The 27,735-nt window shown below is 39.3% G+C and overlaps 3 protein-coding genes across 4 annotated transcripts; 1 reads left to right on the top strand and 2 right to left on the bottom strand.

Annotated features, from left to right (window-relative positions):
• Positions 1-1,701: 1,701 nt before the first annotated feature.
• LOC133874867 (rac-like GTP-binding protein 3) lies at positions 1,702-6,788 on the top strand. The gene is made up of 8 exons (XM_062312754.1): positions 1,702-1,998; positions 2,424-2,511; positions 2,649-2,758; positions 2,896-2,959; positions 4,286-4,350; positions 4,429-4,494; positions 5,732-5,829; positions 6,265-6,788. The coding sequence occupies exons 1-8, from the start codon at positions 1,894-1,896 to the stop codon at positions 6,302-6,304; spliced, it is 636 nt and encodes a 211-aa protein (XP_062168738.1). The 5' UTR covers positions 1,702-1,893; the 3' UTR covers positions 6,305-6,788.
• Positions 6,789-7,524: 736 nt separating this feature from the next.
• On the bottom strand, positions 7,525-15,990 carry LOC133874866 (uncharacterized). 2 transcript variants are annotated; one of them, XM_062312753.1, is made up of 4 exons: positions 15,503-15,990; positions 12,944-13,315; positions 8,363-12,861; positions 7,525-7,691 (listed from the first exon to the last, which is right to left on the bottom strand). In XM_062312753.1, the coding sequence occupies exons 1-3, from the start codon at positions 15,629-15,631 to the stop codon at positions 8,401-8,403; spliced, it is 4,962 nt and encodes a 1,653-aa protein (XP_062168737.1). In that variant the 5' UTR covers positions 15,632-15,990; the 3' UTR covers positions 7,525-7,691; positions 8,363-8,400. The 2 variants fall into 2 exon arrangements, with proteins under 2 accessions (XP_062168737.1, XP_062168736.1); XM_062312752.1 differs by lacking the exon at positions 7,525-7,691 and having other exon boundaries at positions 8,123-12,861.
• Positions 15,991-17,919: 1,929 nt separating this feature from the next.
• Positions 17,920-26,440, bottom strand: LOC133874974 (uncharacterized). Its single transcript, XM_062312930.1, has 4 exons — positions 25,898-26,440; positions 23,308-23,679; positions 18,783-23,196; positions 17,920-18,365 (listed from the first exon to the last, which is right to left on the bottom strand). Exons 1-3 carry the CDS (start codon positions 26,027-26,029, stop codon positions 18,823-18,825), a joined length of 4,878 nt encoding a protein of 1,625 aa, XP_062168914.1. The 5' UTR covers positions 26,030-26,440; the 3' UTR covers positions 17,920-18,365; positions 18,783-18,822.
• Positions 26,441-27,735: the final 1,295 nt, after the last annotated feature.

Genomic DNA, 27,735 nt, shown 5'->3' with positions numbered 1-27,735 from the left:
AAAAAAAAATGTCAATATTTTTAATTTTACCTGTAAAATTAATCTGGCCAATAGAATATGTTCTGAGGCCAAAATCATTATGGTGACAATTGACAAATACAAAAGCAGAAGCATTCTTTCTTTGATCACACTCATTGGCCATTGTCCTATCCGTACAATGCAAAGCCATTTCTTGATTACAAAATTCAGTTCAATAAGTGAGTTTATTTAACTTTGCCAAACAGTCCTTAACCATTCTTCCTCTTTTTCATTATATTTCTCCCATTGTGGGCAACCCACCTATTTTATTACGTTGCTTAACACTTACTTATGCCTCCGACCAACCATTCTCAAGTCTTTTTATAATAATTCTAGTTGCCTCAATATTTTTATAGCTTTAGAGTTGCCTTTTTGGGTTTTTTTCAAACTAGTGGTAAAAAAGCCAAGCTGGCCTTTTCTCCCTTTTTATTTTCTTTCGATCATTTCTTTTTTTTTTTTTTAATTTAATTTTTTTTATATAAAATTTTCCTCAAATTGGATTCTCCAACTCAATTTGTTAAAGAGAAATGTTGAATATTATAATTCTATCAAATAAGGTTGACGTGGCAGTCTTAAATAATTCTTATAAAAAAAAAAAAAAAAAAAAAACCCAAGTGTCATGTCAACATTGTTAAACAATTGTAGAATAGAATTAAATGGATATTTATTTTCAGAGTATGTAATTCTCACGTGCATTTTTAATAAGAATAATCGAGCATGCAATTATTTTACAAGAGTAATACTACTCTTCACACTCGTTTATCATATCTATTTTATATCGACTGACGTGATGTGTTTTAAGTAACTTTCAAATTTTTTTTATTTTTTTTTTAAGTAACTAATACGAGATGTTACTTAAAACACGACACGTTAACCAATATAAAATAAGTATGAAAAGTAGTATAACTCGTTTTACAAAATTATGACCATACATATTCATGTCCCTAAATTCCTCCTAAAGGACAACAAACTAGTTTAATTGGAATGGTCCAAAGGAACAACTAAAAAATTAGGTTAGGTATAAAGTGTGTGACAGGTAACAAAATAACCAAATTGATTATTACCTTAAGTCAACATTTTGATCCTGACCCTTTCCATGAATCAAAATCTATAACTCAGCATAATGCTTGGGGTCCTTTGTTCTCCACCAATCCATATTGCTGTTTAATGTAGTAACTGGTAGGTATCATTTCAACTTCACTTTGATCTTGGTTCCCCATTTTGTTCCCGATTTCCCGTATTAAAGAATTGATATAATTAACGGACAGTTTACATGATATTTATCACATTATATACTAAATAATTAAACAAATTTATAAGAAAATTATAATAAAAACTGTATTATCTCAAAATTAGCCACGGATTATACTAAATACACACACATGCTAGCATTCTGGAATGAACAGATGCACGGGGTAACTAACTCAGCCAAAAAAACAAGGGAAAAAATAGATAAGAAAAAGAAGAAGATATTTTTCGAAAATTGTTTTCATTATTCAAAGATTTAAATTTTGATTATAAATGGTACGTTTATCCAAAATTTGAAGATAATAATACGTAATTATGTACATTTAGGAAAGCATATGAATCGGATGTACAAACCCCACTAGTAATTAGTACAGAAATTAAGGATCATAATCAATACTCATTTGGCAAATAAAAAAGAACAAAGAAAACAACAAAAAGTAAAAAGAATTGCTGGAGAGAAAGTGAATGAGTGAGAATCATGTGAGTTGATACACTCTCTCTCTCTCTCTCTCTCTCTATCACTTTGAATCAAAAGCAACAAACTTGTTAAACCCAACAACTCCTTTTAGTTTGTTTAGGGTATATTTGAGCTCTGAGAGCTTCTTCTTCTTCTTCTTCTTGGTTTCAATGGCTTCAAGTGCTTCGAGGTTCATCAAGTGTGTGACAGTGGGAGATGGGGCTGTGGGGAAGACCTGCATGCTTATTTGCTACACAAGTAACAAATTCCCCACTGTATGTTCTTGCTTCTTTCGAAGATCCATCTGGGTCCTTTTTTGAATTATTCTTTTGTATCTTTCTAGTCTTTTCTGCTGTTCAATGTGTGTCTGCATCTGGGTTTTGCAGCTTTTTTGTTACTTTTTATGATTTTTTGTTGCTTTTTATGATTTTATCATAGAAAAATTGCTCTCTCTCTCTCTCTTTCTCTCTCTCTCTCTCTCTCTCACACACACACACCAAAAGATTCCTGTGGTTTCACCTTCTATTTCATTATTAGGCCTAACAAGATATGTGGGTTTTATAGATAATCATCTGGTTTTCAACTTCTGTTGTTTGACGCTAAAAATGGGGAAAAATTTGTAGCTCTACTGTTCTTGTTGTTGTCTTAGACTCTCTAATCCTCACTTTTTTTGAATTCAAACTGCTTTTTTCTTTACCAGGATTACATACCCACAGTTTTTGATAACTTCAGTGCAAACGTGGTAGTTGAAGGCACCACTGTCAACTTAGGCCTCTGGGACACGGCTGGTATACTTTCTTCGGTGCTTATTTTCAGCTTAAATTGAGCCTAAATTTTCCCAATTATATTTTGCTTCTACCATAAAACAGGTTTGCCAAACTCGGCAAGCTTGTTTTGTTACATTTGTTTTTAATGTATTTCACAGGGCAAGAGGATTACAATAGATTAAGGCCATTGAGCTACAGGGGGGCAGATGTCTTTGTCTTAGCTTTCTCATTAGTTAGTCGTGCAAGCTATGAAAACGTACTGAAAAAGGTGAGTTCACACGAAAAATTCAATTTTTTGAGCGAGTTGTCTTCGGTTACCTTTATATTTTATTTATTTATCTATTTTTTGTTGGGCTTTGTTTTGCCCATGAGCTCGCTATTTCTAATACTTAATATCTTGATCAGTGGATCCCTGAACTTCAGCATTATGCCCCTGGAATTCCTGTGGTGCTGGTTGGCACCAAATTGGGTAAGTTAAAAATAATTGATTTTAACATACATTTGGGACTTTTATCTTGTTTGTAGTTAGTTTCCTGTTATGTGCAATCTTTTGAATCTTGTATTTTGATATTCATCATTCTGTATGGCAATTATTTTTCTTGCTTCCTAATGATATAATGAGCTTGGGCTCCCAAAAATGGGAATGATTGACTACCTACTGATCTTAGCACTAAAAAAATTCCATTTAGATGCAAAGCTAGCAGCTCTCTGTGTAGTAAAATTGATATTGTAGGTGTGTCCTGTATCAACTAAACCCTAATACGAGAGAAGAAGCCTGTTTTGTTAAAACATGGAGACATCATGCGTGTATCATATTGTCAAATGATTTTTAGAAGTTTGTGATTTTCACATAGTAATAATTGTAAGTTTTTATTTTTTATTTTTTAAAAAAAGATGGGAAGGCAAGATCCTTTTGGTAGGAACTCTGTTATGTTAACTCATGAATGTCATTTTTGATGCATGGAATAAGGTGGTCTCCCATATGAAAACTGTTATGGGGTAAATCTCATGGCAGGGACATTCTGGATTATTATTCGCAATTAGCACACTGCTCCAAAAGTGTACATTATGCTCATACTCATGAATTAATTAGCTAAAAGATATAGCTTTTCATCCAATAGCTGTTTTTTTAACTCTAATTGCATGACATTAATAAGAGTGATATGTAACACTGCTGCATAACTAAGAATTGTGAAGCGTCAATATCTTTAACTTAGAATTTTGTGAACTTCTGGATGGATCACAATTGGTCACTGATTCAAACAGTCTAGTCAAAATTGTTTAGTTCAAAGATATTATTTACCTTTTATGTTCAATGATATTATTTTTTCTTTGACAGTGCAAGTTTAACATTTTAATAACCTTAATAAAATTGGTGTTGCAATTGCCAATTGTAATGGGTTCTTATCTCTGAACATTATCTTCAAATGATGTTTTTTTGTAGGTTGCTAATATAGGTCTCTAATAAGCAGGACTAACATAGAATTTATGAAATTTAACTACAGTAAAAGGAAAATATAGAACCTTTAATGCTACTTAAATATGCTATTTCGATCTGATCTAATCTGAATGAACCTTTATCTGTGATCGTAGCTCTCATAGATGTCGCATTGTGAAAAAAGCTCTCATTTTGATATCATTACAATCACTATTCTGGTAACAGTTAAAAATACCAAATTTTCAAATTAGCAGTTGTGTGGATTTAATTGACATTCATGTTTCAATTATTATGGTGACTAGTTATTTGCAGTAATGCTGATTTCTGTAATTAATGCATGTTTTATAATGGACACAGATCTTCGTGAGGATAAGTACTATTTGGCTGATCATCCTGGATTGGTGCCTGTGACAACTGCACAGGTTTCTTCCATTAGTTGCTCTCTATATCTTGATGGTTATGGTTGGTGCCATTTATTGTAACGGTTTTCACATAATCAGGGCGAGGAACTCCGTAAACAGATTGGTGCTGCATATTATATAGAGTGCAGCTCAAAAACTCAGCAGGTATGTGTGAACTAGCAGTTATTTTCTTATGATGTGAGTAACACAGATGTTTATTTTCATTTTGCAAATGTGAAAAAAAAAAAAAAAATTCAAATAAAATAAACCGTGTTAACTAAAGTATAATGTCAAATTGATTTGAATAAATAATTTGCCAGCAGGTATTTATCAAGTCTTAGCAACACAGAAAAGTGGCAAAACTTAGAAAGCTAACTATTGCAATCATTTACCCAAAAAAAAATAAAAAAAATTGCAATCGCTGGCATATTTCATTTTTTTTGTTAGTGGAATCCTAGAAATGCAAAGGGGTCAATTACCATCCCAGCATTTATGATTTAATAGAAGTTCCACAAATCAGCAGTTAATCACAGCTACTTGAAATATTTCTGCAAATCATTTGAAACAACAAGACCAGGGAATATTTTATGTCAAAAATCAGATGAGCTGATGCTGCAGGTGCCTTTTTGGAAGTGTGCCACTATGCCAATTACACCAAAAGGGCTGCGTGTCTCTGATATTTTGATTCACTATAATGATTTAACTGTAAACTCCTTCTGTTCCATACTTTTAGTCCATGTTTTCCTTTTTGGCCGTCTCAAAATATTTTTCCATTGCCAAAAAGTTAAAGAATCCTTTTTACATGTGCCCACAACCACCATTGAATGCATTGGATGTACTTTTTAAGTTGTCAACGGGTAATAGTGGAATTTTAATACCTAAAAAGTGGGTGGGAAGCATTTAAAATTTAGTTTCTTAAAATCTGTGTTTTTTCAAGAGGGACCATTTTTTCGGGACAGAGGGAGTATATTACAAAAATAAAGTTTCCCTTGAGACAAAATGCAAGCTGCCAAAGTTTCACCTGTATGATTGCCTAATTGTATTTTGTTATGGTGCTAGTTTCCGAAAGTGATATTCCCTACAGCATTTCTCGGGTCTTTCAGAGAATTTACGCCAATATTAGTTTATTATGATTTTCCTGTTCTGGAATCCCTATCTGGAGGCTCTCTGCTGTTTAGCATGTATCCTGACCTTTCTAGTCCCCAAATAGAGTAGATACTTGCAATTTCCGTGATGCATTTGGGTGGTACATTTCTCTCACTTTTAAAACAATCCTGCCTGCCTCTCCACTTACGTGTATTTTGGTTGCTTTTGGGAACTTGTCTTCACTATTTAGTCTCACAGGTACCTTAGGTTGTATCTGTCTTTATGTTGTAATTTATCGTTTGCATCGCTATGGCAGAATGTGAAAGCAGTTTTTGATGCTGCAATCAAGGTGGTTATTAGGCCGGTACAGAAGCAGAAAGAGAAGAAGAAAAAGCCACATCGTGGATGCCTATCGTTAGTACCTTCTTTTCTTACAGTTAAAAGGGTTGCTTACTATCCTTCAATTATGCAGTTTTTTTGCCGCTATATCCCACTGTGTTTGGACTTATATGGATAGCTAATGTGCTCCGTAGCTAAAGGAATGTATTTGTGGGATTACATGAACTGCACTGTTATCAGCTTTCCTCTTGAATATTCTTCATATATATCTTTATCACCCTCCAAAATTTAAATCCTAGTAAGGTTGTGTTGCTTCTGCATCATTTTATCCTGTTACTACTGTTGTAGCCTTTTCTATAATTAGCATCACTGACTTAATAATATTTTATTAGTGCCTGGCAACCTGCTTGTGCTGTAACAAAAAGTCATCTTTAACTATCCTGCTTCTTTCATCTCCTGTATCCTTGATTCTTCAGTTTCTTGGACCTAATCCGTTACTTAAACCTGCAGAAATGTCCTTCGTGGGAGGAGTTTCGTGTGTCTCAAATGAAAGCATATACTTCATAGTTTCCACCTTGGCCATGTCACCTAGAAGCTTTTCATTGCAGTCAGGCTGCAAGGCTGCAAGGATCCTGTTAGTCTGATTTCCCATGCAGTGTCTGAACTATATCCGAGCATAGTTCTCTGAAAAAGTCACCTGCTCTGTGGCTCTGTTCATTTTCTTTCTTTTTTTTTTATTATTATTATAATTATCAGGAAATTGGTATACCCCTGGACACTAATATTTGTTTTGTTTGTTCATTGTAAAGAATTGAATTTCAATGTTTCTTTTCTTTTCTTTTTCCCAAACAAGAGTCTGCCCTGCTTCATTGATTCTACTCACTATACAGTCACGTTTCAAATTTTAGCTGTAAGAGCAAGAAATGATGATTCTCAAGATGAAACTGTTAGAATTCAGCTCTTCTTTCGTCTCTTGTAATTGTTTGTTATTTTATGAAGATAATACACCAATTGCACTGTTTACTGATTGATCACTTTGATGTTTATCAATTGAGAAGCATTATTTCTTCTTCTTATTAGTGAGGTATATACATGCACTCGGAGAGTTAAATCCTTGGACACTGTGTTGGACATGGAAGCTATGTCCAAGGTCGGAACCTTGATTTCTTATTGGGAGGGGTCAAAGCATAAATGATTAATTTCGTTAGGGGTCAAAGCATCCCTGGCCATGTCAATTGACTAAATTTAACGGTTGAGACAATAATCAGTAACATAAAAAAAGAGAACACGGAAAACATTAGGGATTGGAAAAAACAGAGGAAAAATTCAACAGCAAGACTAGCACTGACTAGCCCTAACCATGTCTGGCTTGAGATAAGAGAACTTAGAATGCCTCTCATCTGGTATTTGCTGAGACTAGCACCCTATAAATTGTTATAACTTTTCTTTCTATTCTTTTTCTTTTTTGGATACGTAGAAAGGAATCTGGAATTGAATTCTGTATATATCAGAAGAGGGAGGGTTTAAAGGAAATAAGTTCCCATTGTGTAATCCATTGGTCCAATAGGCTTTTATAGTGGATTAAAAAAGGTGGAGATCATTAAGTAGGGAAGCAAGGTTGTCTTAAGCCAAATTAGGGCGTTTCAATCAATTCCTTCTGAATTACAAAGAGGTTATTTGAACCATTCTTTGAGGCAACGGGAGCTTTTGGTCTATTCCAAGAGAATTTAAGGTAGTCCCTGTCATCATTCATTGTTCACTTTTTCAAACTCAGCACGTTTAATTTATGGGTTTCCATTGATGCAACGATGGCTTTCATATGTACAAACAAGGAACAGAAACGTTCGAATCCACAGACGTCAACTGGTAGTAAACGAAGTCTGCCCGCAGACTGGTTTTATCACTTTGAATTACGCCAAAAAACGATTTTCCCATGCCTGCACAAGAATGCACATGTTATGGACAGGATTCTTTTCATTCTTATTTGAAAAATAAACCATACAAAGACGAGGTGCTTCAGGTGCCCAACTGAAACTAGGAGTTCCTCTAATCAACCTATTCTAGTAAACCACTTGTCTATGCCCTGGTAAGGCCAATTCCTGATGGGGATTTCCTGCAATTCGGTGTTCAAATTGCAATTCCACACCTTTATAGCCCTAAGTGCTCTTTCACAGAACTGACTGGCTGGAATAAAGGGCTCTTTCAGACCCAATGAATTAAAAAAATAAAAAAAGTGACTGTCCATTTCAGCATCAGTGTGTGATAAGGACATCAATGCACCTCATGAAATTTCTTTCTTTCCTTCTTAGGTCAAGATAAACATTTCTCACGAATCACAATCAATGCAATAATACTAGATCGGGAGAACTAAATAAATCTTAACTTCTCTTATTTAGCAGCCAACGAGGAAAGGAAAGAGTTACATACATGGAGAAAACACTAAAAAAATTCCTCGTCATTTAAAAATTACGCTTTACCAAAACCTTTTCCCATTTTTCCCTTTCTTTTGCACAATCCAACAAACATTACAGAGATCCACTCTCTCTCCCTCTCTCTGGTGACTAGACTTTGCACATCAGAAGTGGCAAATACAGAATCAAGAACTTACAAGCTTTCATGGGTCGCAGGATTGTGCAATGCTCACTTCTACTGCCACGGTGATTGCTTGTACGCATCCCACCCTCCCTCTGGCTCCTTCCTCTTTACAGCACCACCAGCCACCTGGTACATCCTTGCTTGCTCATCAGCTATAGCCTGTGAACTGGCAACAGACAGTTGCCTTGGTGGAAGAGGAGAACTCTCGTCTCTCCCTTCTAACTCTAGGCCTCCAGGCCCGGCATTGAGGTCTAAACCCTGCCTTCCCCATTTCCTACTGCTCTCAGCACTACTGTTACTGTTACCATCAGGGAAACTAACAACATAAGGCCTAGGGTAATGGGATGAAACTGCACCAGCGGGTCCCAAAAACTGTGTATGGACAGCAGGGAAGCAAACCTTCGCAGCAGATGATGAATCCACATATGTTGTTGAACCACCAGAGAAAGTGGCTGAAGGCGGTGGAAAGCTGGTTCCAAAGGGGAAAACCGGGTACTGAAAAGGGCTGGAGGGGAAGGGCACTGCAGGAGAGGATGCCAACACTGGCCCCCTGTACACTTCAGCACTGAATGGGTTGCTTCCACCAGTTGGACCCAACAACCTTTGCGGCCCGCCAGTTGCAACAATCGGGAAAGGCTGCTCCCCTCGATCAGGCATAATTGACGGAATAGCGACTGCTGAATAAGTGCTTCCTGAAGGAAACCATGCTGAGAAGTTTCCCATTTCTGTATTGCTCATACGAAGGCCAGAAACAGCAGGTTGGGATGGAAAACTGCTCCTGGCAAGATGGCTAAACGGTGAAGGTTCAGCACTCACCTCATCAACAACAGGGCCATTGTTCAAATCAAAGTCTCTGCGGACACTTGCTGTACCATTAAGAGGACCACCTGATGATGATTTGACTGGAACAAGTGGAACATCCATTTTACAACCATTGCTTGTTGAGTAATTGCCCATATCAGAAGCATCATCGACACGGTTCAAATCAAGATCAAGCCCTCCAGAGCAACGAACAGGTGCAGAACTCATCAGTTCCTCACGTGCCATTTCATGATTATTTGTTGGGCCAGATAAACTACCAGGCTCCTGAGCAAAACCTCGAGAAGCCAAATCCTCAAGAATTCTTTCATCAGGTACATTCAAGTCAATATCCAAAGGAGGGCGACTCTGCCTGCCAGCTGTAGCATCAGGAGGAATGCTTGCAGTGCCCTGTGGCATCTCAGGAATCTTCCGAGGTTCAGCTGGCCGAAAGGCACTGGTGGCTGCTGATCCCTTCCAACCAAGCCCCCCTTTACTCTTCAATAGGTCATCTGGTGGAACAAATGGCCCTTTTGCAGGAGCAGCCACTGTAATCAAAGCAGGAAGACTACTAGACATAGAAGAACCAGGAAAAGGTAATGGGCTAACCAAATGAATGGCAGCTGAACATCCTGGTGCTGTCAAGTTATTCGTATCCCCAAGTTTTCCATCATCAACAGTAAAGCCTTCATTCAAATCAAATTCCACTTTTGCATCCATATCTGACACCCTTGCAGCAGATATAGAAGAAGCATCTGCAGTGGTTGATGTACATTCCTCAGAATCATCTGCTTCTGTGCCAGTCAACTTGGATACCCTAGATTTCTCACGCTGTTCAGCTTCCTGCAGAGGAAATCCGTGTGACAACTTGTGAAGAGCTGGTCTACCACGTTGCTCATTACCTTCTTTGGTTTCCAAATTCCCCTGCAGATGCTCACCATCACGATCAGCATCAGCTGAACCCAACCCAACTAAAGTTTGATTCTCAGGGCTCATAGAAGCACTAGCTTCCGGCTCATTACTTCGTACTTCAGTCTGATTAACATGACTCCTTGAATCTCTTTCCTCATCCTTTTCAGCCTTCAATTCAATTACATTTTTGGGAACCAAGTCTTTCCCACCACCAGAAGGATAAAGCACTTCATTGATTCCTTTCACAGTCTCAGAATGATCCATCAAAGCAGGAGGCTTCTGCTCTGTCTTCACACCACTGTTCAACCCTTCATTCATAAAATTCTTGTTCTTGCCATCAAATTCTAAAGATGGGTACGATGATGAGCCTTCAACAGCTTCCAACTGGACTTCAAGAGTGGCCTTATCGTTGTCCAACAAAGAATCACTTGTGTTTTCTTTAGCATCTGGAATGGCATTTGCATTCACCTCGCCAACTGTCATTTTATCTTGAAGAGCTTTGCCACCTTCAATATCCATGGTTTTCTCCATTACACTTGCGGTGGAGGAAGCCACTGTAGCAGCTACTATTATTTCAGTTGACTCTCCATTGCTTTCTACACATGGGCCTGCAGTTTGCTGCAAGTCGATACTAGAAGAATTAAAATGTCCATTGTGCCCCCCTACAAAATTCTCTTCAGACACAAAAGAAGCAGGATTACCTTCTCCATTTTTAGGCCCAACACTACTGCAAATTATACCCTGCTTGTCATGCTCAACATCAGCACCATCACTAGACTGGTAATGGTTTGGAGCTATCTCATCTACAGGGGATGATTTGACTTTCAAATCACTACCCGTGCAGGAGTGCTCAACTGTAGGTGTGTTTCTTTGTGGAGAATCCGTGGGTGAAACCAACTCAGACTTCGACATCTCTCCAGCAGCCACACTAGCAAGGAGGTTCATTCCAACATCGTCACCAATGGGCATAGATGCATTAGCTTCTGAGTACTTGCAACTTTCAATCAAAGCATTTATGGAGCGCAAAGAATCCTCCTGTGAATTCCCTGGTTTATGTTCATTTCCTGATGATGAGGAAGCAGCTTTAGCTTCAGAAATTTTTTTACCGTCATCACCAGTCCGACACAACTCTTCATCTGTAATGGCAGCAGGTGATCCATCACCCTCATCAGATCCAGTAAGTACATCTTTGAAATCATTACTTTGCCATGACTCAGTATTCACATCCGAAGTAATATTAGCTTGAAAAGCATCACTCTTTTCCTTCAAGCTACGATCAAACGGATCATGCTTCTCTGAAAGCACAGGAGAAGAAACTCTACTATTCACAATTGAAGGGTCTTCAAATGATGCTCCACTGGCACTTTGTGCAGGACTACGAACTCGATTTGGAATCTTAACAATTAACTTATGACTGTTACCCTCGAAAATGGGCCCATCAAGTGCCTTTTCACATGATAATCCTGCTTGTGACTGTTTTTCTGAGGCTGGATTTTTGTGCAAGGAACTTCTGCTCGAACCACTTTCCCTTTGAACTCCAGATAGAGTGGAGCCAGGGAGGCCATTTATTGACTTCCGATGCCGTGAAGAACCACCAGATATCTTATTTCCACTCATTGAACCAGCATTAGGGCTCCTTGCATCCTCCTTCCCCGAAACTCCCCCAGTTTTAGTATGGTCACTCGAACAAGATTGACTGTTGTGAGACTGACTAGAACTGCTGCTTTTCTCATCCTTTACTGTAGCCAGAGGAAGATCAGAGGCTATGCCAGCAGCATGTCGAGGCTGGCCATCTTTTGAATTAGCAGTCGCCAGTGCAGATGATGGCACCGATTTCATAGACCCTGGGGATGCAGATGCAGACCGAGAAGTGCTCTCCCCCTGGACAACCTTTACTGAAGCAGCTTTGGACGCAGAAAGCTGCGTGACTGAGCTCTTCACTGCAACGTCAGTAGGTGCACCCAAGTGCCTGTTTCCACCATGGGAAACTTCAGAAATACGCGATCTTGCAGACCAGGGAACAGCCTGATTTGAACCAGACTTTGCATCATTGATTTTCATTTCTGCCTCAACACGTTTCTTCCATGTGTCAACTAAACTTCTTGCTTTCTTCTGGATTTCCAAGTTTTTATGAGTACGCAAATGATTCACAGACTTCCCAATATTGCACATTTGTAGGGCATTAAGATTTACAGGGAGCTTATCAAGTGCACGGAGTAAAACCAAGAGAAACTCCTCAACAGGTTTATCACCATCCTTGGCGACACTAACATCGCCAATCTTCCCTCTGTGCACCTCTTGGAGCCATTCATCTAATACGGACAAACCCCTAAGTTGCACAAACCGGCTAAGGCAATCAAACTTATCTGTGGATGCAATAACACCAACAAGCACTGACCGCCCGGACATATCTATTTTTTTCTCATTTCTGTCAGGCAGCATGAGCTGCACCAGTCTCTCGACCCCTTCAGAGTCTATAAGGCCTCCTTTCTCTGTAATTTTGGCAGTTTCAGATTTTAAATTGCTTTCCAGTCTACTGTGAACAGAATCCCCATCATCTAATTTTGTAGTACGCTCTCGTTTGACAGGCTCAGAGCCCTGATCTCCCCGCTCCCTTTTCTTCCCCTTGACTTGAGAAGGAATGGGAGAGGCACTATTTTGAACACTATCTGAACCAACTTTTAACTGCGATGTTGATGTCGGACCACTCATTGGCTTTGGAGATCGGCCACCTGGCTGCAATGTTGCATGCATTTCAATTCGCGTATTATATAACAGCTGATCTACTTCTTCCTGATGCTCCTGTAAGAGAAAAGGCATTAATACCATAACGGTTCAATATGTCAGAGCAAAATGAAAGATGCACAAGAGCATAAAAACTCACATTAATATAATCTTGATCAGTTAGCCACCATAAACACTTGTTTGTAACATCATAAACCTGCCGACACACAAATGACGAAATCCCTGATGGAAGCTCAACACCTTTAGGAAGGAATGCAACTTTACACGGATGAAGTAACGATGCAACAGGAATCTCATCCTTATGAAAGGAATAGAAGATTTCGTTTGGCTCAGCTTCCAACAGGATGCCTTTGCCAAGCTTTACTTCAGCAGGACGATAAAGCCAGTTAACACCTAACTTTAACTTATCCTCTTTACTCACAGCCAACCAACGAATTATTCCAATAAAAGGTGGGGAATCCTGAGGCGGTTTGAAAAGTGCACAGTCACCAACACTGATCTTGCGTCCATCCTATGAAGATTTAGAAAAAGAAAAAGAGGACTTCATTTAATCGTCAAAATAGTGATTTTGAGCGGAAAAAAACGTACTTCAACAATAAATGTAGATGACAAACAGCTGCAGGGGGAATCTTCCTTTTTATTCAGATATTAATAACATATAAACAGATAGCAGAAATGATTGTTGAACAATAAAGAGGACTATCAATGATTGGTCATTCTTGTCTAAACCACCAAAAGTTTTAAAGCATATTTTGTTACTGTGTTTAGGAATGTGGTAGTGAAGAGAGAAATAAGCATGTCAAAGATTAAATTATGCAACTTCATTATGAAAATAATAATGATAGCAATCAAATTCATTCCTGCTAAAGTAATCAATTTTCAGATTTTCAAAGTAGTAATCAATTCAAGATGCACTGTATGTTGTCAGATTAATAGGGTAAATCCCAGTTATTGACCACCAAAGAGGTAAGTAAATAGATTCGAACTTGGATAACACTTCTTGAGGTGCCTTAACTCCAAGCTGAAGAGCTAGGGATCTAACTCCTACTACTAAAGTCCATGCGCTCACATACAGACAAAGACATACAAATACAACATTTATCAATGCACCAAACAACTACTTATGCAGGCCAATTTGCATGCTGACAAATTTTTGCAGTTATGATGCACATAAGCAAGATAGGACAAGATTTCTAAATTTTTGTAGTCACACAACAACTTAGTACTATTTTTGCATGCCATTAAATAAGTTTCCAGATCATAAAAGTAGATTTTCACAATGTAAATATATGCAGTTAAAACATCGGCTTATAGGAAATGTATTACTACCCAAGTTCTACCTACTGATAATTTAAAATTCTAACAAAAATATGCCCCTAGGGCACCTTGTCTTTCATACTCCATCACACAACCAGGATGCCTAGATAGGTTAATGTTTTTGTTCTTTTTCCAAGACCAAACAACTGTGTCTTATTTTCTTCTTCTTCTTCTTTTTTCTTTTCTCTTTTTTCTTTCTTTCTTTTTTTATTTATTTTTTATTTTTTTTATAAGAGACAAGCCTGTCTTATTTTCCCACCAGCTGTGTTAAAAATGTCTTTCCAAAAATATAGTCTGCATTTGCAATAATTTCTAAAGTTACAAAAAATTATAAACTTGAGCTAGGAATCATTTCACATTCCGCAGAAGGCAGCCTAAACCTCATCTTTGGTGCATTTTCCATCATCTAGAACCCAAATAACCACTCCATATATGCAACAGTCTCTAGTATAGGGAATGGAACAGATGGAATTATTATGTCCACTCAAAAATTGTTTTTCCTGTGTTTAACTAGCTAAAAGGGAAAAAAAAAAAAATCAATCTTCCACATCTAATTTTGTGAATCATTGAAACTAATCATTTCTATATCACTACATGAAATTATCGTACATCTCGCATATCACAATAAACTTGGAAGACCATTGAACGTAGTCCAACAATTGTCATCTGTAATGGCCAGAACCATATTACCCTGGCTATGAAAAACAGCTATAAAACTGACAACTTAAAACATCCATAAACACGAGAATGAGCAGACAGCAGGGAACTTGCTAAGAAGTTTACCTAAACTTAAAGTAATATAAAGGCCTCCTCTAATGGACAACCCCCCCTCCCCCCCCCCCCCCAAAAAAAAAAAAAAAAAAAAAAAACCTCCAATGTTGATACCGCACCAACAATATCCCTAATTCCACAAAAGCACCTTTATTCCCCCCAACATAAAATCCCGAAAAAGGTGGAGTCCTTCCATAAATTCAAATTCCTCCAATTACAAACCCATTTAAATCCAGAAAACCGGTACGTTTTCCCATTACATCCAACAGTACATCCAACATAATCCAAAAAAAAAAAAAAAGGGAACCATAACACAAAATTTTATCACCAAATAATGGTCATTTCCTCAAGTCTGTACCACTCGAGGCAATTCAAATAATCCACAAAAACTCTTTTACTCCGTTCGCCCATCACCCAAACCAAAAAAAAAATCCTTTCTCAAAAAAGCAGGTCCATTTCCTACACTATATATCAATCAAACCAAAATACCCCCAAAATTCACAATAACCCACCTAACACAAATCCTAAATCAACCCCAAAACCAAACACCCACAACTTATCAAATCCAACAAAACATCAATCGAACAAAAATCAGAGGAAAAAACCAAACCTTGAAGAACGAATAAGCTGAAGACGAGGAAGAACCATCGGCTGAGGCGGCTACGATCGCACGCGTGGGGACTGTCCACATGTGCCGACTCCGTTTGCTCTCCTCAGAAGCCCGCCCAATCCCATGCATAGCCTTGCATTTTCCCCAATCCCTATCCCTCCTTCGATCCCACCATCTTCAATCCCTTCCGCGAGAACCATCAATTCCCAACCCTCTGCTCCACACGCCCACCGATTCCCCTAACCCTCTCTCAATTTCTTCACCAATTCGATCCCCACAAAACCCTAGATCGATCCCAAATAATTTCTCTCCGCACGAACAAAACAGAAGAAACCCTAATTCCCTTCCCCACCGCAATTCGATTCCGATTCTGCCCGATTAATCGGCCTGATTGGAACTCAGAACCACCGAAATAGTGAGATTTTTTCGGTCTATAGAGAGAGTGCGAGAATCTAGAGAGAGAAAATCGAAGAGACAGTCACAAAGAGAGCGCCAGAGGGGAAAAGGAAAGGTGTAGTTAGACCAGGCAACGGGCCGGGTCGGTTATCTTTCGAATTCGGGTGGAATTAGTTGGAGTCATTATCTCTGGATCGGGTCTTTTGATGGTTAGGTCAACCTTCCCCAACTTATACATCTATTATTACTTTATTCTTATTTGATTTTTGGCAAAAATTAGCACGACCCATCTCTAAAATCAATCCAAAAGGCCAAAAAAAAAAAAAAAAAAAAAAAAAAAATCAGTTTAGAACTGACTTTGATTTATATGTCATTTGAATAAACCACATATTTATAAATCATATTTTAGATTATTATAATTGTTTGTTTTTATTAATTTTTTGCTAAACTCCTCAATCAATATCAACAAAGAACATGTCATAACCGGTTATTATATGTTACAAATCAGGATCTTCTATAATTCTTATGGTATCATGTCTTGCGCGCTTAATATATATATATATAATCATTATTTCTACATTAAATAGTTAAAATTTTACCACGTAAAAAATTATCATTTTTAATTAACTCACCGTGACCTTCTCTTGAATTCTCAAAACTTAATATTTATCCTCTCAAATTTACTTGTAAATTACTTTTATAAAATGGAGAAGGTGCATTGTTCAACCTTTATAAAATCAGGATCTTCTATAATTCTTATGCTGACCTCAAAAATATTCAAAGAGTAATACACCTTTTTCGCACCTATTTATTATACTTTTTTTTATACCGACCGATTAAAAAAATTAAAAAATAATATCACTTAAAACACACTGCAGCCAGTGTGACATCAACATGATAAATGAGTATCCGAATAGATTTTAAAATTTTAGTATGGATTTGGGCACGTTTCTCTCAGTTTTCAAAGAGTCCTCAACGCCCACTTTGGCAGTTGGTCTTAATTATTTTGTCTTACACAGAGAGAGAGAGAGAGAGAGAGAGAGAGAGAGAGAGAGCCCTGCCTGGTGCCTGTGGCTATGGTTGCTTTTGTCTGTGTGCTGTTAATGAACCATTTTAATTGCGGTGGCAGAATGTTGTTATACGGTTTCTGATGCTGCACCACAAAATCCAAAAAGAGAAAGGAAAAGCCAGGTCCAATCTCAGATCTTGTAGTAAGGTCGTACTGCTTCAGAGTTCAGAGCCACTTTCTCGTGTTATTGTTCCCCAATAGCTTTTTTCTATTTTAATTGCACAAATATCGGCCAGATTTATTGCTCATTGTAGTTCAATGAAATTTCTCTGCTCCCAGTGAGTATATTCACAATTCCTTCTCAACCACAAACATCCGCAGGCAAAACACATTTACAGTACCAACACAAAGATGAACAAAGAATTCATCAAGAAACCTCAACCCGTCCCATACAAACAAATAAATTAACTGCATCCCTTTTCGCTACAGACTGTTATGTTCATATTCCTTTATGCTTTGAGGGCGGCGTATACTAGCCCCCACAAGAGTTTTACTGAATTTTCGGACTTGCGTTACTATTTTCTTCCATAACTAGGGGTCTCTTTTGAAGAACACTTCGTGTATGCTCGGTGGCGCTCATCTACGCTTTCTAATGAGAATGATTTACTTATAAGAAAACAAATTAACTGCACCAATTTCATTCACTAAATAAACATGATGGGAACCTTTAGCAGCACAACTGACAATAAAGATGAGCTCAAATACTAAACCAAACGGCTCCTAGATGTGGCCTCAGTATGTATTAACGAGTGAGAACATCAACAACAAAGTCTGGCAGAAAATCTAACTGTATCAGAGACTAAAATTAGTGTTAATAAATAAAATAAATGAAATTAGAATACAACATCAAAGATTGCAACTAAACCATGCCCAAACAAGAAAAGCTCAGTTGCCAAAATTCGGTGACTAGTCGGTTTTATATATATAGATATATATATGTGATCGGCGGAAGGAGAAGCCAAAAAGGTAAAGAGAGATAAATTAACATCAAATCACATACAAAAGGTGTTGGCTTAAAAGCAGTTCAGCAGTCCAACCTCCCTAACTGGAAGGGGGAAAAGGAAGGGACGCTTTGAGTCCAATGGCATATATAGCTGATGCACCGACTACCAGTAAGGGCACCAATTTCGAATGTCTGGGCAACACAGACCGCATGCTTTCCAACAGTTAAAATATCTACAAAGGGGAAACTCATCTGGAGCCACCCAGAACAAATTCAAGGAACAACTAGCTCGTCGGCCCCGGACAGATTCCTTTAAAATACAATTTGATACAGCGAAGAGACGGGGGTCGGAGACTATGAACATCATCAGATAACTCACTTACCTCCCATCCTCCGAAAGCACACAAGTCAGATGACAACCTCTGGGGATTAGCCAACACCCATCCTCTAAAGCACTGAAGAGAAGAAAATAAAATAATAATTAATATAAAATTTGGGGTATGAAGCTCTCATTTAACTGGGAAAATAAAAGCAGCATGACAAGAAACATTGAGGAAAAAAACTGTGCAACCACTACGGAGAAAAACATTATGAACAACGAAATATTTCACCAAACAATGCACAGGGAAAAGATAAATACACTACAACCAAAATTTGACTTCCCCTATTTACTCCCAAAATGGAAAGAGTAACATGCATGGACACACTTAAAAATTATCTTCAATTCTTTTAATTTTAATTTGTACCAACTCCATTTCCCATTTCGTCCCCATCCTTTGTACAATCCAGGTAACATCAAACAGAGATCCTTATCACTCTCCTAGGTGACTAGACTTGCACAGAAAGTGCCAAAAACAGAAATGAAAACTTACAAGCTTTTCATGGGTCACTAGATTGTGCCATTAAAAATTCCTACTGCCATGAAGATTGCTTGTATCCTTCCCAACCTCCCTCTGGTTCCTTTCTCTTAAAACCACCACTTGCCACCTGGTACATTCTTGCTTGCTCGTCTGCTAGGGCCTGTGAACTAGAAACAGACAGTGGCCTTGGTGGAAGAGGAGAAGTCTCGTCTCTCCCTTCTACATCTAGGCCTCCAGGCCCGGCATTGAGGTCTAAACCCTGCCTTCCCCATTTCCTACTGCTCTCAGCACTACTGTTACTGCTACCCTCAGGGAAAGTAACAACATAAGGCCTAGGGTAATGGGATGAAACAGCACCAGCAGGTCCTAAAAACTGTGTACGAACTGCAGGGAAGCAAACCTTCCCAGCAGATGATGAATCCATGTATGGTGTTGAACCGCCTGAGAAAGTGGCTGATGGCACTGGAAAGCTGGTTCCAAATGGGAAGACAGGGTACTGAAAAGGACTGGAGGGAAAGGGCACTGCAGGAGAGGATGACAACACCGGCCCCCTGTAGCCATCAGAACTAAATGGACTGCTGCCACCAGTGGGACCCAACACCCTTTGCGGTCCACCAGTTGCAACAATGGGAAAAGGCTGTTCCCCTCTATCAGGCATAATTGACGGAATAGCGACAGCAGAATAAGTGCTTCCTGAAGGAAACCATGGTGAGAAGTTCACCATTTCTGTATTGTTCATTCTAAGGCCAGAAAAAGGCAGATGAGATGGCAGATTGCTCCTAGCATGCTGGCCAAACGGTGATGGTTCAGCACACACCTCATCAGCTACAGGCCCATTGTTCAAATCAAAGTCCCTGCATCCACTCACGGCACCATTAAGAAGAGCACTGCCTGATGGTGATTTTACTGGCAAAAGCGGGACATCCACTCTACGACTATTGCCTGTTAAGTAATTCCCGATATCAGAAGCATCATCAACTCGATTCAAATCAAGATCAAGTCCCCCAGAACCACGAACAGATCCAGAACCTATTAGTCGCTCACGTGAAATTTCAAGATTATTTGTTGGGACAGATGAAGAACAAGGATCCGGTGCAGAACTTCGTGAAGCCAAATCCTCAAGGATTCTTTCATCAGGTTCATTCAAGTCAATGTCCAAAGGAAGGCGACTCTGCTTGCCAGCTGTAGAATCAGGAAAAGGAATGTTTGCAGTGGCCTGAGGCATTTCGGGAGCCTTCCTGGGTTCAGCTGGTCGAAATGCACTAGTGGCTGCCGATCCCTTCCAACCAAGCTCCCCTTTACTCTTCAGTAGGTCATCTGGTGGAACAAATGGCCCTTTTGCAGGAGAAGCCACCGTAATTGAAGCAGGAAGGCTACTAGACACAGAAGAAACAGAAAAAGGTAATGGGCTAACCAAACGAATAGCAGCAGAACATCCTGGTACTGGCAAGTCATTCACTTCCCCAAATTTTCCATCATCAACAGGAAAGCCTTCATTCAAATCAAATTCCACTTTTGCATCCGTATCTGACACCCCAGCAGCAGACATAGAAGCAACATCTGCATTGGTTGAAATACATTCCGCTGCATCATCTACTTCTGTGCCGGTCCACTTCAAACCCCAGGACCTTTCAGGCTGTTCTTTTTCTTGCACATCAACAGCAGATGAAACTGTGTGAGGAGCTGGTCTACCCCGTTGATTATTCTCTTTGCTTTCCAAATTCTCCTCCACATAATCACCACCATGATCAGCAACATTACTTTCCCGCTCATGTCTTTGTTTGTCAGCCTGACTCACATAAGTCCTGGCATCTGTTTCATCATTCTTTTCAGCCTTAAGTTCAACATTTTCTGAGAGCAAATCCTTCCCACCACCCGAAAGCACCACTTCCTCATTGGTTCCTTTCGCATCTGCACAATGCATTGTGGACGATGGTGGCTTCTGCTCTGTCTGCACACAACCATTCAGCCCTTCAATGGCTTCCATCTCAACCTCCAGAGTTAGAACTTCATTTTTGACCTTATCTTCTTTCAACAAAGAGCAACTTGCCTTTTCTTTAACATCTGGTGTGACATCTGACTTCACCCCACCAACTGTCTTTTCCTCCAGAAGTGGTTTGCCTCCTTCAATATCCACAGTTTTCTCTATTGTGCTTGCAGGGGAGGAATCCATTGAAGCAGATACTGTTATTTCAGTAGGTTTTCTATCACTTTCTACGCATGTCTCTGCAGTTTGCTGCAAATCCCTACCAGAAGAATTTAAATCTCCATGGTAGTCTCCTCTGGGTTTCTCCTCAGACACCAAATAGGCAGAATTACCTTCTCTAATTTTAGGCCCAATATTGTCAGAAATAACACCCTGCTTCTCATGCTCATCATCAGCACCATCATTGGACTGGCTTTCTTCTCGAGCAAGGTCATCTACTGGAGAGGATTTAACTTTGGGATCAGTACCTGAGCAAGAGTGCTCGATTGCAGGTGTGTTTCTTTGTGGAGAATCAGTGGGTGAGACCATATCTGACTTGGACATCTCTCCAGCAGCCACACTGGCAAGGAGGTTCATTCCAACATCATCTCCAATGGACATAGCTGCATTAGTTTCAGAATACTTACAACTTTCAATTAAAGCATTTATGGAGCGCAAAGAAGCCTCCTGCAAATTCCCTGATTCTTGTTCATTCCCTGATGACGAGGAAGCAGCTTTAGCTTCTGCCAATTTTTTACTGTCGTCGCCTGTCCTGCAACGCTCTTCATCAGTAATGGCTGCAGGGGATCCATCACCCTCATCAGACCCAGTCAGTACATCCTTGAAATCATTACTTTGCCAGGATTCAGTATTCACGTCCGCAGTAATATTAGCTCGAGAAGTACCACTCTTTTCTTTCAGAGTACGATCAAACTGATCATGCTTCTCAGAAAGTACAGGAGAAGAAGCTCTGCTATTCATGATTGGATGGTCTTCAATTGATCCTCCACTGGCACTTTGTGCAGGACTTCGACCACGATTTGGAATCTTAACTATCAATTTGTGAATGTTACCCTCAACAACGGGCCCATCAAGCGTCTTTGCAGACGACATAACAGACTGTGATACTTTTTCTGAAGCTGGATTTTTGTGCATGGAACTTTTGCTTGAACTGATTTCCCTTTGAACTCCAGATACTGTGCCAGGGAATCCATTGATTGATTTCCGATGCCGTGAAGAACCACCCGAGATCTTATTTCCACTCATTGAACCAGCAGTAGAGCTCCTTGCGTCCTCCTTCACCGAAACTCCCCCTGTTTTAGCATGGTCACTAGAACATGATTGGCTGTTGTTGTGAGACTGACTAGAACTGCTGCTTTTCTCGTCCCTCGCTGTTGTCAGAGGGAGATCAGACGCACCACCAACAGCATTCCGAGCCTGGGCATCTCTTAAGTTAGTATTCCCTGGTGTAAGTGATGGTACAGATTTCACAGATCCTGGAGATGCAGATGCGGATGCAGACCTGATGGTACTCTCCCCCTGGACAAGCTTTACTGAAGCTGTTTTGGATGAAGAAAGCTGTGTAACTGAGCTCTTTATCACAACATCAGTGGATGTGCCCGATTGTCTGTTCCCTCCATGGGAAACCTCAGGTGTGCGTGGTCTTGCAGACCAGTGGACAGCCTGATTTGAACCGGACTTTGCATCATTGATGTTCATTTCAGCCTCAACACGTTTCTTCCACGTGTCAACTAAACTTCTTGATTTCTTCTGGATTTCCAAGTTCTTATGAGTGCGCAAATGATTCACAGACTTTCCAATATTGCACAATTGCAGGGCATTAAGATTTACAGGCAGCTTATCAAGAGCACGAAGCAAAACAAAGAGAAACTCCTCCACAGTTTTATCACCATCCTTGGGGCTACTTCCATCACCAATCTTCCCTTTATGGACTTCTTGGAGCCATTCATCAAATACAGACAGACCCTTGAGCTGCACAAACCGATTAAGGCAATCAAACTTATCTGTCACTGCTATAACACCAGCAAGCATTGACCGCCCATTTAAATCTATTTTTTTCTCATTTCTGTCAGGTAGCATGAGCTGCACCAGTCTCTCGACTCCTTCAGAATCTACAAGCCCTCCTTTTTCTGTAATTTTTACAATCTCTAATTTCAAATTGCTTTCCAGTCTACTATGACCAGAATCCCCATCATCAGTTTTTGTAGTTCGCTCTCGTTTGACAGACTCAGATCCCTGATCTCCCCGCTCCCTTTTCTTTACCTTAACCTGAGAAGGAATAGAAGAGGCACTATTCTGGACACTATCTGAGCCAGCTTTCAACTGTGATGTTGATGTTGGGCCACTCATTGGCTTTGGAGATCTGCCACCTGGCTGCAATGTTGCATGCATTAGTATCTGCGTCTTATATAACAGCTGATCTACCTCTTCCTGTCGTTCCTGTAAAATAACATCCATAAAAAATTTTTTAAGCGCGAAGATTGATAAATGACACAAAGAATCAAAAATTGAAAGCCAAAAGAAATATGTGCAAGAGAATTAAAAACTCACATTAATATAATCTTGATCAGTTAGCCACCATAAACACTTGTTTGTGATGTCATAAACCCGCCGACACACAAATGACAAAATCCCTGATGGAAGTTCAACACCTTTGGGAAGAAATGCAACTTTACACGGATGGAGTATCGATTCAGCAGGAATCTCATCCTTATGAAAAGAATAAAAGATTTCGTTTGGCGCGGCTTCCAACAGCACGCCTTTGCCAAGCTTTACTTCAGCAGGCCGATAAAGCCAATTCACACCTAACTTTATCTTATTCTCTTTACTAACAGTCAACCAACGAATTATTCCAATGAAAGGTGGGGTATCCTGAGGTGGTTTGAAGAGAGCACAGTCACCAACACTGACCTTGCGTCCGTCCTAAGTACCAAAAAAAAAAAAAAAGTAATTCAGTAAATTATAAGTTAAGTGTTCTTGAGAAAACAAGATGCACTTATCAAATAAAAAAAAAATACAATTCCACAATCAGTATAGATTACAAAATTCAGTTTAAATCAGCATAGATTAGAAAAAGCTAATGTCAATGGGGTACAACCAAGAATTCAAGAAACATAAACTCAATCCCAAATTCTTCTTTTGATAATACTAAGAACTGGATACCAATTATAATAAGAACTCAAATAACATCAACTTATATTTTTAGCCAGGCTCTTTGGGCGCCGGATTAATCCCCAAGCATGTGTAGTCCCATTATTACTTACTACCTAACACTCCTATACCAAGTGCCAATACATACTTCCTTTGTTGGAAGGGGGGGCTTAACTAGTATGAGAACTCAAAGAATTAATTTCTTAACTTTTTAATTTCCTATTACAGGTCATTAATAAATTATTCAAAATTGTTAAGCTTGATAGTGTAAACATAAATATATTGATTCAACGAGATATGACCCATCTAAAGCACGCATGCAAATGCTTCAAAAAATGAAGACATATTCGTTCAACATCAAATCAAGACATAATCTCCAAAGGGCACAGAGCAGGCCCACCTGCAAGCTGATATATGAAGACCATTTAAAAAGTTATGATGCACTTCAGCAAGAATACTACAATATTACTCAATTTTGCTGACAAAAAAATTCTTGCATAAGGCTCCACTAAATTGTATTGTGTCCCATTGAGTTGTCTATTACACACATTAAATCAGCTTCTCAATCATGAAAGTAGATTTTGTAGACAGAGAAAGTATATAACTAACTTCATTAGAAAATGCATTACTTTGAGGACAAAGATGTAATATACCCAAGTTCTAACTTCTAAAGTCCTAACAAATGTATAGCCCTAGTGGACCTTCTCTTTCCTAATCCATAACGTGTCAAAAGTCCCTACCACAGATGAATGTTTTTGTTCTTTTTCATAAATAGGACAAGCTATTTTTAGAGGGAGCTGTGATGAAATTGCCTTTCCACATTTCAGTCCTAAAAAAGTGTATCAAAAAAATTATATCCTCCAAAAGAAATTCCAAGCCTGTGAAGATTTTGAAGTTCTGAAAAGGTTTTAATTCATGCATAGAATACAGCCTACTCTCCATTGGACTTCATCTAGAATCCAAATATCTACTCCATCTATACAACACTTAGTAGTGGAGAAAGGAAAAAATTGCATTCTTGTGTTCACTTAAAAAAAGCTTTTCCTGTGTTTGACAGGCAAAAACAGGGGGCCATATACAAAAACAAAAACAAAAACAAAACAAAACAAAAAAAAGTCTCGCCCACATTACAATGTTTTGGAGCATTGATAATCACTATAATACTATATGAGCCGAATCGATAGTGCTACTTATGTGAAATAGACTCTACACAAAAGTAAAACCAACTAAAACAAAAGACCAGTCAACATAGTCCGAAAAAATGTTATTTCCGGTGGTCCATGAACCATATGCTACCCTGACAATGAACAAAAGCTAGAACTAACACCTTAAAAACATCCAGCAACTTAAGAATAACTAGAAGGCACGAAACTGATGATTCAAAATGTTTACTTAATTTCCGATCTATTGTATTCCCTCAAAAAAATAAAAATAAAAGGGCATGCTGAAATCAACATTCTTCACTACAAGCGTAGACACAATTCAATAGAAAAACTTTTTCCCACAACACAAGAAGCTTTCAGCACCTTAAAGCCCCCATCAGCAATTAGCCAATATATCTACCTCTCAACAACCTCCAAAGCTTCTCTTTCCATTTCACAAAACCAAGTTCATTTTTGCATTACCACCCACAAGTGCAATCCAAAAAGGAAATGGATTCATAGCCTCGGTTAGCACAATTTTTCTTCCGATTCACCTCCATTCCATATCGAGCCCATACACATGATTTGCACAAAAATTGGATACATTTCTCAATTTCCCCCCTTCACCCAAACAAAAAAAAAAAAAATCATAAATCAGGTTCTTTCTAAAACGCCCAAACCCAAATACCCCACAATTCACAAAATCCCACGTCGTTTTCTCGATTACTGAACATCCCAAATCACCTCCAGTCCCAAACACGAAAACTTCTCAGCCACCAAACAGTCTAGAAAAAAAAAAAATCAAACCCAAATAAAAATAAAAAAAACCAAACTTTAAAAAACCAAACCTTGCAAAACGAATCAGCTGAAGACAAAGTTGAAGAAGAAGAACCATCGGCCGTGGCAGCTACGATCGCACGCGTGGGGACTGTCCACATGTGCCGACTCCGTTTCCTCTCCTCACTAGCCCGCCCATGCATAGCCTTGCATTTTCCCCAATCCCTTTCCCTCCTTCGATCCCACCTTCGATCCCTTCCACGAGTACCATCAATTCCCAACCTCTATTCCCGCCGATTCCCCCCCACCACTCAATTCCTCCCCAATCCGAACAATCCCCACAAAACCCTAGATCGATCCCAAACTCTAGCCCCCACCATTGAACCAATCCCCAAACCCTAATTCCCCCACACCCCAATCCAATTCCAACTCCAGGGTTTTCCCCAACCCGATTAATCGATCTAATCAAACCACAGATCCACCCAGAGACAGAATTCGAGCCGGCTCTCGATCTAGAGAGAGAAAACGCGAGAATTCAGAGAGAAACAAAAATCGAAGAGAGAGAGAGAGGGAAAGAGAGAGAGAGAGAGACGGCACAAAAAGGAAAGGTTGTACTTGGTACTTGGAAGAGCAGGGACGGGCAGATCGGGCAATTCGGGCAGGATAATGATAGAGGGACGAGCGGGTGAGGCAGGCGGACTGATAGCGAATAAATTATATAAGGAATGTGGCTCAGTAGCTGACTGACAGGGCCTTTCAGAATTTTAGATTGGGGTGAGAACTGAGAAGCTCCCAAATGTTGACTCATATTTGTGGGCCTTTGACTTTGATTGATCCGTGTGACCGGTGTGGGTGTGGGGCTTTGATAGGGTGACATGCGGGTAAACAAACGGGGTTTGGAAAGAAGAGGGGTAGCAGAGTAATTTGGAGAGGTAGCACCCCACGTCCACATGGACAGGGAGGAGGCCGTATGATGGAGAAGTTAAGGTTGTCTTGGGTTGTTCCAACACACGTTACTAGAAATAAAGGGGGGGGTGATGTAAGTGCGCCTGTTTCTGGTAGGGAAAATCATTCATGGTGCTGTCGCTTAAGTAAGCATGAGGCATTGGTGATCAGTGCCCCCAAAATCATGGGTCAATTTCTGATTTTCTTTTGTTTCTTCTTTTTACTTCTTTTAAGGTGTCTTCTAGTTCCCTTCGCCTAGGTCTCTTGTTTAGGATCGGGGTCCACAATTTTCAAAGGTTTAACTCTTCATTTAAAATAATCGGTTTTGATTGTGTGGTGTAAATTTAGAAAACAATAAAAACTAACAAACCAAAAGTAATCCAAAGGTGGTCTGCGGATCACAATTTTATCTTTTAAGCTTGTGGTGGCCGGTTGGCCACTTCACTGGGGTTGGGGCGGTCTACTTTCACGAGACGAGAGAGTGATTGATTACCTTTCGAATCTTTGTGATCAGTCACACCACTCCTAATGACTTTGAGTGTAGACATAACCAGGATGACTTAAGAATTGGATCGCAACTATCATTGATAATTTCAGGAGTGGTTGCGACTATTCTCGATTGACTTTAAGATGTGATGAATGTCACTCTTGATAACTCAAGTAGTGGTCACACTACACAACCATGCCCTCAAGGGCAATTGCCACCCTATCGAGACTTCAAAGGTGGTCGCTCCACCCTGGCGAGCTATCAAGCCAGGGTGGTTAGCCACCTCTACAGGAGTAAGAGTAAGTATTAGGTAAAAACAAACAAATAATTTTTAAAATCAAGATTTAGTTATGATATATAATTCCTTGATCAAAACCTCATTTCATTATATACTATATACGATGTTAGATGCAATAAAATAAAATTATCCTCAATTTGTGGTGAAAAATTTGCCAAATGGACATCAGATAAAACATG

This window comes from Alnus glutinosa, chromosome 8 (genome assembly GCF_958979055.1).
Source record: "Alnus glutinosa chromosome 8, dhAlnGlut1.1, whole genome shotgun sequence".
NCBI lineage: Eukaryota > Viridiplantae > Streptophyta > Magnoliopsida > Fagales > Betulaceae > Alnus > Alnus glutinosa.
The sequence above is the reverse complement of the archived record's forward strand: the minus strand, read 5'-3'. Positions and strand labels throughout refer to the sequence as shown.